This window comes from Microchirus variegatus (genome assembly GCF_963457635.1).
Source record: "Microchirus variegatus genome assembly, chromosome: 10".
Taxonomy (NCBI): Eukaryota; Metazoa; Chordata; class Actinopteri; order Pleuronectiformes; family Soleidae; genus Microchirus; species Microchirus variegatus.
In genome coordinates this window covers 11,131,447-11,145,020 of record NC_139811.1, presented here as the reverse complement: position 1 = coordinate 11,145,020, position 13,574 = coordinate 11,131,447, and the positions used below count along the sequence as shown (strand labels likewise).

At 41.9% G+C, this 13,574-nt stretch overlaps 1 protein-coding gene across 1 annotated transcript in view; it reads left to right on the top strand.

The window, feature by feature from the left end:
• The window catches only part of cacna1ha (calcium channel, voltage-dependent, T type, alpha 1H subunit a), a gene marked incomplete at both ends in the record, with an annotated part of 108,432 nt that extends 101,591 nt beyond the window's left edge, over window positions 1-6,841 (top strand). Inside the window, 6 exons of the mRNA XM_083896901.1 lie at window positions 1,266-1,387; window positions 2,008-2,163; window positions 2,331-2,471; window positions 2,587-2,752; window positions 4,538-4,695; window positions 5,420-6,841. Coding sequence (XP_083753027.1) covers window positions 1,266-1,387; window positions 2,008-2,163; window positions 2,331-2,471; window positions 2,587-2,752; window positions 4,538-4,695; window positions 5,420-6,841 — 2,165 coding nt within the window. The remainder of the gene's footprint in view (window positions 1-1,265; window positions 1,388-2,007; window positions 2,164-2,330; window positions 2,472-2,586; window positions 2,753-4,537; window positions 4,696-5,419) is intronic.
• Window positions 6,842-13,574: the final 6,733 nt, after the last annotated feature.

The window sequence follows — 13,574 nt, the reverse complement described above, 5'->3', positions numbered from 1 at the left end:
GAATATAAAATACTTGATGGCTGCTGAATTGATCAAACCTCACATACAGTTTGAACTCAAAGTTTGTGTTGAAGGACTTTATTTGTGGCTGTGTTCCCTCAGACGACTCATAAACACAGCTGCTTTATGAACTACACATAACCCATAATGAATCATACCAGTTATCTGTGTTCATTTTCAAAATAAATACTCAACAGTTTTCAGGGATTCACAGTGACCGTCACCTATAGAGTTTCACCTTTTGAAAAATTACTCAAAAAATATCTTCCTTCTACTTTTTATATTGTTTCTTATCCATTCCCCATATTCTTCCTTTATTTTCAGTTAAGACACGGCTTATATTTGAACAGAAGATCAATATCTGATCATTTATACGCTGCCAGATAACAGAAAAAAGGATTTCTGGGAGGTTTGTGTGATTTTACACTTACACTATTTCTATGAGATTTTGTCCTTCCTCTTGCCACAAAGGAGAAACAAATCTGGATTATCTGTCTCCCACCACGTCAAATGACAGACTTAATTGGCTCATGACATTTGTCTGTCCTCAGACAAAGACGGTAGAGATCTGAAACTCCTTTGGGAGACTCAATTCCTGGGTGACGCTGTCTGTCGGCACTCAGGGAGTCTTAACTCTTTTGCCTCCGGGTGTCAGGGCAAAGTTTAACAGATAAGGCAAGGTCATAAAGCAAGGAAATGGGCATGAGGGTTTTGATTTTCACCCACAACCTCTTCCATTTTCAACTCGGCCATGACTCAGACACGAGGACAGGAAGCCACGATGTTTGTGCATGAATAAAGCTGCTGATATAACATGAGCATTTTTAGTTTTACATTCAAAAACCCTAATAACAGTGGCTTTCTTTATTCTATCTAGTTACTTTTAATGGATCAGTTCCGGCATCTTGTCTCAATCCTCTCAAAAAGATCAACGTGTTTCCATGTTCTTGTCAATGAAAAAACAACCAGTCTTTTTTTTTACTCCTTAAATGTTTTCAATTTTTAATTTCATTTTTTAAATAATGAGAAACAAGGTGCATAACACCTGAAGGACTGTCTTAGGCTGAATCCAAATTCCACCCCTGACCCCTGGGAAGGAGTGGAGACAGGTGTCGTCCTCCAGAAGACACCTGTCTCCACGTTTGTGTCATGTCCATGTTAGCACGCTGCTAATAACCTGTGCAGAGGTTCAGAATATGCTATTTAAACAGGACTCTCTCAAAGAGATACTGACTGTCCACACTGTGTTTTGTCTTTTTGATCAGAGTGCAATGACAACAACCCGTGTGAGGGCCTGAGTCGCCATGCAACGTTTGAGAATTTCGGGATGGCCTTCCTCACGCTGTTTCGAGTGTCCACCGGAGACAACTGGAATGGGATTATGAAAGTATGCACTCACTCACACACACACACACACACATGCACGTCTGTGTCTCTCATAGTCACGAGGCTTTGACCTAACCTTTAACCAGCTCAACAAAATATATATACAAAATACCAACCCCTTAACTGGGGTTGTGTTGTGCTGCTCATTCAAAAAATGCTTTGAAGTTGTGAAGACCTGCTTAAAATGTCCTTGCAATGTCAACATGTCCTCACAACTATGGCTTTGAGCCAAAATATGTCCTCTGAACCTCATCGAGACAAACATTATCTCATAACATAGATGATCATGGCCTCCAAAACCAATTACTGAACCATAAATTAGCTTAGAGCTGAGCTCCGTTGACCCTTTATACACTTTTTAGCAAGTGCCCCCAAATATATGTCTAAATAAATGCTGCACCTGACAAATAGTCTTAAACTTGACTGCATCTTGTACCTTTTAGAGGGATTATTCTTCCCCAAACAATGATACCAGACACAGAGAGAATGTTTATTCTTCTAACAAAAGGGATTTATGTGTTGCTATTTGTATTTACTGTATCGCGTTATATACAGCACATGCACTTACGCAGACGCGTAACAAAATAACCATTTCCCTCCCGGATGTTTGTGTCTTTGAAGGATACTTTGAGGGAGTGTCCAGACGAAGGCCACTGTCTCACCTACCTGCCCCTGGTCTCTCCGATTTACTTTGTCACCTTTGTTCTCATGGCCCAGTTTGTGCTGGTCAATGTGGTGGTGGCTGTTTTGATGAAACATCTGGAGGAAAGCAACAAGGTACAGTAACTGTAACAGGGGATGTGGCCAATATATGTATGCATGCTCATGCAGTGGCTACTGTCTTGTTGGAACTTTGTAATTGAAATTTTGCTAATTTTCATCCTGCGAAAGGTGCTATACTGAGTAAATGTATTGTTATTATTATATATTTTTTCTGTTTGCAGGAGGCTAAAGAGGATGCAGAGATGGATGCAGAGATTGCCTTGGAAATGGCTATGGAGAGGGAACGCAAAATAAGCATCACATCTAACAGCAGCTCGGTGGATGGAGCCTACGTTGGACCATGTCCGCAGTCACCTGGACAGGTAAGACTGATATTACTGTGCTGATATATAATATTATGTGTGGCAGCAATCGCTTCCATTGAATAAAACAGAATGTAGACATTTTTCACTATGTGGTCTCTGTCTCCCCCTGCAGGAGGACGCCGTCCAATACAAGGACCAAGACTTGCTGTCATCGAGGAAGATGTCCGTGTCCAGGATGCACTCGCTGCCCAATGACAGCTACATGTTCCGACCTGTGCGACCCGCCAGCGCTCCCCACCCTTTGGAGGAAGTTGACCCCCAGCAACAACAGCATTCAGGTGCCTCGTCTGTTCAGGAGATCAATGTTTTCAAATGACATTGTACTAGCCTTTTAATATCTTTTTAAATAGCCTTTTAAATTGCTTCTGAGATAATTCTAACAAAGTGAACTGTACTAAAACGATGCATGCATGTTCCTAGCACTAGCATCAGCCTTGAACTAAGGCTTTTAGATAAAGGAATGAAGTTTCACTTATTATGACTACTATTTGGTTCTTGGCCCTGCATCACTCAGGAGCTCTTAAATATTATGAATAATCACACGTGAGACAAATGTGTGTGAAGATATTGAAGGGTGTAAGTGTGATTAAAACCCCAATATCTGGTTTTATAGCATTTTGCTGCATTAGAACCAACTAGTGAAGGAAAAATGTATGTTTTTGTGCACACAGATATGAGGTATGTTAGTAAGAGGGAGTAATGCTGTAGTTTTTCATCAAACTGGGATGAGAGCACAACTCTTAGCACTGACGAGCGCTGTATCTTTACTGTATCTGCAGTCAGAATCTAATGATGGCATGTTGTGGCCAGGCTCTGGACAGGCTCAGCTCTGTCCCCAGGTACTCACTGCAGTGGATGAGCTCACACGTGAACCCGTGCAAACCTTCATCACAGGGCTCATCTGCTCAGCTGCGGAATGATCGACTCCTGAGAATGATACCATAACTTCATGGGCCAAGCTGCAAAGTTAATCCAAAAAATCAACATATATTGTAAATGTTTAAAGGTGCAATATGTAATAAATCTAAAGCAACTGGCCATAAAATCCTACTAATATGTCACAGAGACTCAGGAATAATGTTCATATAACAAACTGAACTCACCAACAACAACAGTACAGCCAAAATATTTGCATTAAAAACAATCTTTTTCAAACTGCAAATCATGTTTATGTTTTGAAATCATGTTTTGGCATGTGGCGCCACCTACCGCCGTCTACCAATCATTGCAGTCAGTAGAGTCTCAGCTGCCGAGCAACCGAGGGTTGCCAGTTACGTCAGAAAACGAAACCTAAAAGACCTCTGTATTTTGAATTTGAATGTAGTAAACTGTTTTTGGCCACATTCCTACATATGGCACCTTTAAACAAAAAAGTGGTGAAAACATATTTTAAGATTATGATTCATTGACTTTTCAGCTTGGACCTTTAGAACTAACTTCAAGGGAAGCTGTTTGATATGTAGATCTGACCTTGCTTCAATGTTTTTTTTTTTTACTTTAATTGCATCTTTTGCACTGGGGTCTTAAACATTCTGCACACACAGGTGCTCAATATGTGTTACAAAATGCTTAAGACCCTGGTTACACACAGCTTCACTGCAGTCGACATAGATTGAGTTCAACACACGCAACGTTTTTGCAACATTAGTGTGATCCATCTGAATAAAGTCAAAGGGAAGTGTTCATGTCACCAGGATCTAATTAACACCCAGAGAGCTGCCTTTATACTGAATCCCTGGAATGTAGCTCATTGCTGCTGTTTTACTAATCATCCTTTTAATGTTTCTGTTCCAAAAACATTATCATTTGAAAGCAGACTCAGATTAAAGAGCAAGACTGATTCAAAATGAACTTGAAATTGGATTTTTAATTGAATTGTTTATCTTTTTGCTTCATTCACTTCATTTTTTTGACTTCCTACACTAGATTATAGTGACAATAATATGAATTTCTGTGTACCAAGATGCATGTTGTCCTTTGCAGAGATGCATGTGTTGGCATTCAAAGTGTGCACGGATAGATATATACATGATGATTAACACGCGTTACCTTTGAACCCTCAGGCTCAGTGACGTCGGTTCACTCCCAGCCGTGCGAGAGTCGCACTCTGCTGCAGGTGCCGGACGTCTCCTCTCCTCAGCCTCGGTCTCCGCCCACTCTGACTCTGCCCCGCATTGCCCCGCCCACACCAAGTCCTTCTCCCCGTGCCCTGCGCAAACAGGTGAGAGCGACTCTGACTGTAGCCTTTATTTATGGTTATGGTTAAAATTCAAACGACAAAAGTTATCTTTACATCCAGGAGGGAGGAACTACGACCCTAAGTCACACACCTCATGACTTATCAATAGCTCTCATGAGTAAAATACAGCTTCAGACTCACCATTAACAGTTGTTCTTATTAACTCTTGTTGATCTGTAACCACTGACTTGAAAAGGCTTCAGAAGCCTGTGTGCTGCCTTCAGTATCCTGTCGTCAATAGTAAACCCCAGTTCTAAACTTTTTTACCACTCATTTTTAGTTCAGCATCAATACAGCACTATTTTACCATATTTTATATGCTATTGCACCCTATTTTATGTCTCTATGTTTCATTGAAGACGTTAAAATTACCATGTCAATAAATGACATCTGTTCTACTTTTTTTCTCTAAAAAAGTATAAATTCTACTCCCAAAAGGCCCAAAATCTTAAGCAGTTTAAAAACACTGCTTGCTTCCTTGTCATTTGATAACTAAGGCACTTTGTTTTTGTGCAAACAGGCAAAAACTTAGACCTTTAAGTTTACCTTATAAGTTCTGATCTGTGTTGTCCTCTCTGAAGCTAAGCAAACATGTAAATATGTTTATAATATAAACATATTTCACATATTATGTGAAAGGTCATGTGATGTTTAACTAATGTAGCCTCAGATTCACTGATCATTCTGGTGTGATTTCATGTTACAGGTGGCAATTAAAGTGGATTCAGTGGAGTCACATGGTTGTGAACAGCAGGAGAGGCCAAACCCCGCCCATCTGTCTTCCCCGTCCACTTCTACCCTCCCTCCTCACACCCTGTCCCCATCTCCCCTTCCTCCTCCTCCTCCCTCGTCCCCTTCGGCGCTCTCGCTCCCACCCAGCTCTCCCTCTAACTTCCCACTCCAGCCCGCTTCTCCCACTCCCCTGCCTGTTCTCCTGTCCTCCCCCTCTCCCCTGCCTCCTCCGCCGCCATCTTCACCTGCACTTCTTCTGCCTCCTCCGCCTCCCTCCCCCCGCGTGCCCCTGCGCCCGCCCAGCCTCCGGAGACCCAGACCGCCCTCGGCTGCCTCCTTCTGCGACCCCGCTGATGAGGAGGTGTATCACATCACCAGCTCAGCCAGCCACAGGCGGAAAGAAGAGCAGGGAGGTCGGCAGGAGAGCAGAGGGAGGGCCGGTCGCAGCCACTCCCTCTCCCCTTACGCCTCCCCGTACTCCCTCGACTCCCCGACTGCTCCCCGCCCGCTACCGCCGTCCTCCTCTCAGAGCAGTCTCCTTCAGGCCGGACTGAAGGACCGCGACTTCACAAAAGGCTTCAGCGTCGACAACCAGGGCTTCCTGGACAAGCCGTCGTCGTTGTCCGTTGGTTATCCCGACGAGCAGCGACGCCACTCCATCGAAGTTTGTCTCCCGCAGGCCGCTGTCACGAGTGACCTGCAAGCCTTCACGCACCAACGATTAGAAAAAGGAGGCCAAGCGTTTCCTGTGAGGGTGCAGTCAGTCGGGGGCGGCCACAGGAAGAAGAAGATGAGTCCGCCGTGCATATCCATTCACCCTCCCTTGGAGAAGGAGCACGCTCAAATGGGATCGCCGCCGAAACTGGCCGACTGCAGCATGATGCTGCGACGCCGGACGCCCTCCTACGACTTGACCCCTCACACTCAGTCCAAAACACACGCCCAAGACGTCTCCGCTGACTCACAGACGCCCACGCCGATGCACACGCCGCTGACACCTATACTTATACCGATACAAGCACACTCGCCGACTCACACGCTGACTCCCTCTCAGGCGCCCACGCCGACGCACACGCCGCCGTTCCCGTCCATGCCCACGCACCCGCACATCCCCATCAGCCCCAACATCTTCATCCAGCCTCACGCGCCTCTCCTCCCCAACGCCATGCCTTTCTCGCAGACGCGCTCCCTCTCCCCTGCGGCGAGGCACTCCTCGCTCACCGGAGACTGCATTCCTCACACCCAGTTCACCTTTGACCAGCCACAGTCCAGATACGTGAGCGGCCTGTCAGCTGGACTGTCAGACACGGACATGGCCACCTGCTCGTCCCCTTTCGACGGCAGGATGGGAAGTGGCACGGGATTCAGTGCAAAGAACAGGAGGACCGCGCAGTGAACGGTGGAGCTTTTTGCCTTCAGGAAAGTGATTAATTTTGGTCCAAAAAATCCGTGGATTAGTGGATCCTCAACTCTGATCTCAGCACTTATTAGCGCTGGGGGTTGAATCAGAGACGTTTACTGGGAAAAGAGTGTTTTTTGGTTCTGATGGAGACATTGATTACTCTTTAAGGAGAGACGGCTGGTGCAGTCCTGTCCTATTATAATAATGTACAATGGATCGATCACTCTGAACCCAGCGTGAGGGACAGCAGATCCGACCGTGGCTGTGCCAGTCAAACAGTACCCACTGTTGACGCCGTGTTCGGACTAATACGAACAACACGCCGGGGACTAAAGCCACCTAACTCTGTAGCCAAAGTTTTTTTTTTTTGTTTGACACACTGTCCCTTCCCATGTAAGCCAATCAGGAAGCAGCGTCTGGCTGACAACCTCTGACCTTTAAAGGAAGCGGTTTGTGAAATGCGAGCATGGGGCGGGGGGGAATTGTGGGATATGCAACTTCAGGTTTTCTACAGAAGTTCTACTTGCCCCTCCTCTGCTCCTCGATCACATTGATCAGAGCAGTGTGTGTGTGTGTGTGTGACAGAGTGAGTGAGTGTGTGTCTGTTTTCCTGTGTGTGAGTGTGTATAATCGTCAAATCTGTTGTCACGGAAGTTGGCCGTGTTATTCTTACGCCTGCAACAACAGAGAGAGGAGGGAGCAGGGCAGGGCTGTAGGGTATGTGTGTTTCTGTGCAGTGTAAATAAAGGAAAATACTGTATTTGCGGAGATTTAAAAATAGCTCTATCCATATGCACATATTTTTATAGAAATCTTAAAATGTTTTTGCACACAAATTTGAATATCAAGTTGCTTGTTTCTTTCCCCTCTGTCGTCCTCTTGTGAATGTACGTTTCTTTTCAAAGCGGAGAGAGAGCGCAGTAGAGGGGGATGGACCCTCCCCTCGACAGGCTCGCTGTGGCTGAAGGGGGTGATTTTTATTTTTCTATTTTGAAAAAAAAAGAGGAAGACGGGAACACGAGTTTGATGTGTTTCTGTAGCCGTTGTCTCAGATTTCCATGTTTTTTGGTGTCTAAAATAACAGTCGTAAAGTGCGGGCTCAGCGATGCAAAACCAAATTAACGATCGGAGATTTCACCACAGTTTTGAGAGTTTGTGCAGAGGTTTTTTTCGGGGGGGGATGTCGTCTCTTCACTTTACTCTATGATCCAACTTTATGCAACACACAAAGAAACTGGCCCTGATAAATAAGGGGAAAAAAATGCTGTCTGTAAAACAATACACAGTATTATTAGTATTATATGGCATCACTGAGCTTCTCTTCTATCACTGTTTTCAAGCTGAATCAGCTCTGACACCGTGTCGTGTTTCTGTACATCTAAAGACAACCAAACTAACTATCTTACTAAATATGTGTAGCCAGAGTGCAATAATAATAATAATAATAATAATAATAATAATAATAATATATACTTGTGGAAAATCATTAGTGACATCTACACTATATAAAACAACCACGTTCTTGTGTTCGTACATACTGTAGAACTATTATGATATATGATATAAACCCATTTTATATGACGAGTAAGAGTGTTATCTTATAGTGTTCATACTACTATACTGTAGGTTACGCTACTGTAGATTTGTCCCAGAAGCTCAGGCACCAGATGAGTGACGTGCTTTTTCCTTTGCTGGGGACTCAATAAGCCATTCATCGCGTTCTTTTTCGTTGTTGTCTGTAGCCTGAAATATCGCGTCAGCATGAGTCAAAAACGTCATTAAAGTGTCCGCAGTTGAACCTCCTACAGGTGTGAAAGGCATCTTCTCCTATGAAGTCCTTGTTTTACTCAGACAACAGCACAATACAGTACACAGGACTCGTGCTTCTAAGATGACATTGTCATGTTGTTATTTATCGTCTTCGTCGGCATGTAACGTGCACAAGTCCTCAGTCCTCTGAGTTGGAAACCAAAGTGCTCTGATGCTGTTCCATCACTTCAGGCTCAGTCTTTCACGCTCTTCGTCTCTTTAGGGCAGGGGTCTCGAATTCAAATGACCTGGGGGCCAATGCGCATCTATTGTGGTCAAGAAGGGGGGCCGGCCTAGAGAACAAAAAGTGGAAAAAGAAAACCCAACTGTTCACAATATTGCATCATGATATCACATGTATACTTAATAATACTATTTATGAAGCAAAATCAATGTATTAGTATCAAAAACAGACAAATATTTTAAATTACATCAATAATAGTGTGGACAACTGTAATTCAAATTTGTGCCAGGAGCCGTTTCGGCCACTGCCATTGGTGACACGGGCCCTAACAAGTGTATGTATATGTAACTGAATGTTGTATATGATACATTTAATGATGGGATACATATGACCAATGTCTTATTATTACTGTTATAAAAAACATTGCTAGGAAACATATATTATATTCTATCACCTCGCTGGCAGCTGTGCCACAGCTACACACTGTGAGGTCGTGGGCCATTTTTCATTATAAGATGATATTGAGTGGGGGGCCGCATGTATTCGATTGGGGGGGCCGCCAGTTTGAGACCCCTGCTGTAGGTGTTGCCAGACCGGCGCGATTTTTAAGCGCTTGTTGGGACTAATGAGGTCACAGAGTGGTTTGGTTTGTTTGTAAACCCAGGCTTAAAGGTGCCATATGTAAGAATGTGGCCAAAAAACGGTTGCTACATTCAAATTCAAAATACAGAGGTCTTTTAGGTTTCGTTTTTTGACGTAACTGGCAACCCGTGGTTGCTCGGCATCTGAGACTCTACTGACTGCAATGATTGGTAGGCGGCGGTAGGTGGCGCCACATGCATAAACATGATTTCAAAACATAAACATAATTTGCAGTCTGCAAAAATATATTTTTTTAATGCAAATATTAGGAGGATTTTATGGCCAGTTGTTTTAGATTTATTACATAATGCACCTTTAAGCAGACATTAAGAAGCCAAAGGAGTTGATACCTGCAGAGATTATCCTTCAGATTTCCATCTTCCTTCTACACTCTCATTAGTTTTTTATCTCCCTGTGAGCGTTTAGGTGGCAGCATTTTGAGATTGAAAAACAAAGGAAAAGAAGCACGTTGTTATTATTGTACATTCGGTTCATGTTAGATTTATTTTTGCAGCCCTTTGATTGGTCGGATAAAACAAAATGTCAGGCAAGATCCTGGACTTTTTGAAAACCACAAAACCATTTCTGCTTCACAGCCGTCACCTTGTTCGTTTTCACAGTTCTGACATGCAGAGGCACAACATGATGTTGGCTTTTGAACTTGGCACAAAATGCCCACCCCTAGTTTCAAGTCTATTTTTTTGTATACAGTATGTATTTGAACACACTGTTATTGTGCTACTGCTGCTGCTGTGTCCTGTTTCATGTTCTCTTCCCGCACAGACTGTCAGTAACGGGGAGGTTTTTAAAAAAAAAGGAGGAGTCTGGAGACACGCCCTCTTTCTGTCTCGCTCTCCTTCTTTGACGTCGCCGCGGACAAAGCCGGTGGGTGGGGGGGGGGGTATTTGAGCATATTTGCCATAATAATCCATACATTTTGGTAGAGTGACTGCATACGTGTTCTTACGATTTACAGATCTTTGGATCTCAGTATTTAAATCCTGTTTTTGAGGAAACAGTTTTAACTATTGCATGTTCCGATTTAAGAAGAAGAAAAAAAAAACCTTTTGGGAAAGAATAATCTGGATGTTTTAGAGATTTTGATATTTTGCATTTTCAGATGTTTCCATTTGTAGACTGACTACCTAATTGCACTTGGCTCTGATTAATTAGTATCTGTTAAAAATACTGATTAAATGACCCTATTCTTTATTGTCCAATGCAATTCTGGGTGGTTATTTACTGTATGAGGATTGATTCATTCCTCTTTATACAGATTTATAGACAGACATGGAAACCCAGTTGGTTCTCTTTTGCTTGGAACCACTGTTATTTAATGTTATGCTCCTTTTTTTTCACTTCTTCTAAACATGGTAGAACTCTGGTTATGGTGAAACTAATTACCTGACGATATATATTTTCAGTAGGAGTAGCCTTGGCCCTGATGCTTTGTAACCGACAGATCGGGATAGTAATAAGTTGAGGGGGGTGTTTTTTTATTTATTTATGGGTTGGTGTTATCACAACGGCAGATCCAAGAGGTTCAAACTGTGATTAGAAGTCGACTCAAAAAGCCTTCGGTTTTCTTTCTTACTTTTCTTATTTCGTTTGTATAACCCTTCAGAGATTGGCCCAGACACCCCTGATCCCCCCCCCCAAAAAAAACCCCTAAGCCTTACAAGGAGGGGAGGAGGTGTGTTCTGTTTGTCAGAGGAGAGGCGATGTGTTTGCAATAATAAGCCCTCCATTATTCCCCCCAGAAGAGAAAAAAAGAGGAGAAAGGAGACAGGGGAGGTTTTTATAGGCTAGGCACACAGTCGGACTCTCGTTGTATTGTTGCTGATTATTGTGTGATGACCAACTGTTGTCCTGAAGGATGTTTCCCTGTCAATTAAAAAAAGAATACAAGATTTTTTTTATTATTATTCCTGAAATTTGTTGTCTGCTTGGTCTCTTCATCTGATGCTCTAGTAATCACGACAGTTTATTTTAACTTTTAAAGGCGCCATATGTAAGAGTGTGGCCCAAAACAGTTACTACACTCAAATTCAAGTCTTTTAGGTTTTGTTTTCTCTGCCATTGTAGCTCAGACGTAAACTGGCAACCCATGGTTGCGCGGCAGCTGAGACTCTACTGACTGCAATGATTGGTAGACGGCGGTAGGTGGCGCCACATGCCAAAACATGGTTTCAAAACATAAACATGATTTGCAGTCTGCAAAAGATTTTTTTTAATTGCAAATATTTTGGCTGAACTGTTGTTGTTGGTGAGTTCAGTTTGTTATATGAATATTATTCCTGAGTCTCTGTGACATATTAGGAGGATTTTATGGCCAGTTGCTTTAGATTTATTACATAATGCACCTTTAACTAAATCTAGGCACTGGCAGTTTTACAGCAGTCGTGGTGTGGTAAAAGCAGAAAAACTCTAATCTCTACGACACACACGCACACCATGTTTGAGTGACCAGGAGGCCACTGTAACCAATACACTGGGCTTTTATTTATTTATTTATTTATTTATTTAGTTAGTTAGTTAGTTAGTTATTTTAACTTTATTTAGCCAGGTAAGTCAGTTGAGAACCAATTCTCATTTACAATGACGATCTGGCTGACAACCTAAGATGCGTTGTTATGTTGATATAGATTATAATATTTATCCACCGCTTCACATTTCATAGAGAAAGAGTGAGAATTCAAAACCACAAGTTTGAAAAAGGCAACAATTAATGGGTGCATAGTTGGTTTACGTCATGATCTGAGAGTTGAAAGAAACAGCCTGCAAAAAAAACTGGAACAAGGCAAGGTAATGTTTTTTTTTAAATTTATTAATAACCTGGCTGGTTCAACTCCCCAAATACATTCTTAGATATTCTTATAAATGCAGTAAAGGTTTGGGAACAGCACCTTTAATTCTTTAATTCCAGAGCCTACAATTAAAAGGTATGAACAACATTAAACATTAAACTTCTTGTTTGTCATAATTGTCCTTTATTTACTCATGTGTTCTAACTCTCTAACAGTTTTGTATTTCTTTACAGGAAACACTTCTTCAATGTTACAGTACGTACAGTATATTTTTATCTTTTCTTTTGATAAATCACAATCTCTTCCCCGATGTCCACAGAGAACACAAGGGATGTAAACATAAAGCACAAAATGTGATTGTCATTTGTGTCCAGTAATAATCCATAATTTTTTATTAAGCACATACATGCAAACCACTAAACTAATCCCACATCAAGCTTAAGTACATTTTAAAATTGTTAAGTCACAATAACAGAAGTTAAAGTAACAGGTAATCGTGTTATTAATAGAAAATTGCAGTATTTTTATTTTACTCTGTAGGGAAACATCTCTACCACTAGATGGCAGTAGTTGAATGTCATTTCAGTGTTTTGAAAATGTGGAAATATTGCAGTGCAGTACTGTAAATATCAGAATGTGTAGTGTTGTTTCAGTAGTTTTGTCCCTCACTTATTTTTACTTCTTTCATTTAGTTATGTGACAGCATTTCAATATGTTATATCCAGTCATATGTCAATATTTTATAAATAAATAGTGTATGTTAAGTGTAACAAAATCCATCTTAATGTTTTCTATAAATACATAAAATGAAACCTCCAGTGACACTGATGTGTTATATTTTTTTGTAAAACGATGTGTTTCTGCAGCTTAGTTTTGCCTCAGGACAGTGACTTTGATGTGTATGTGTACCTACATGTTCTCAGTCACTAGATGGTGCTGTTGAACACTAAATACTAAATAATGGCACATGATGAAAGCCTGTGTGTGTGTGTGTCCATGTTTGTTACTGAAACAATGTCACTTGTAATATGTTCCTGTGAGCAGAAAAAGGTCACGATGACGCGTAAAGAAAAAAAAAACTGCCTTCCTCTCCTCCTCCTCCTCCTCCTCCTCCTCCACTGATACAAACTGCAGTTACATGCAAACATCTTTTCTTTCAAAAAACCAATTATTGTCCATTTGGAACAACAGTCAATCATTTTACTCTTTGATGTGTGGGTTAAAATGCAGTGCTGCATGTCTCTACGACTGGAATTATTCAAATTCAAAGACTATTTTTTTTGCC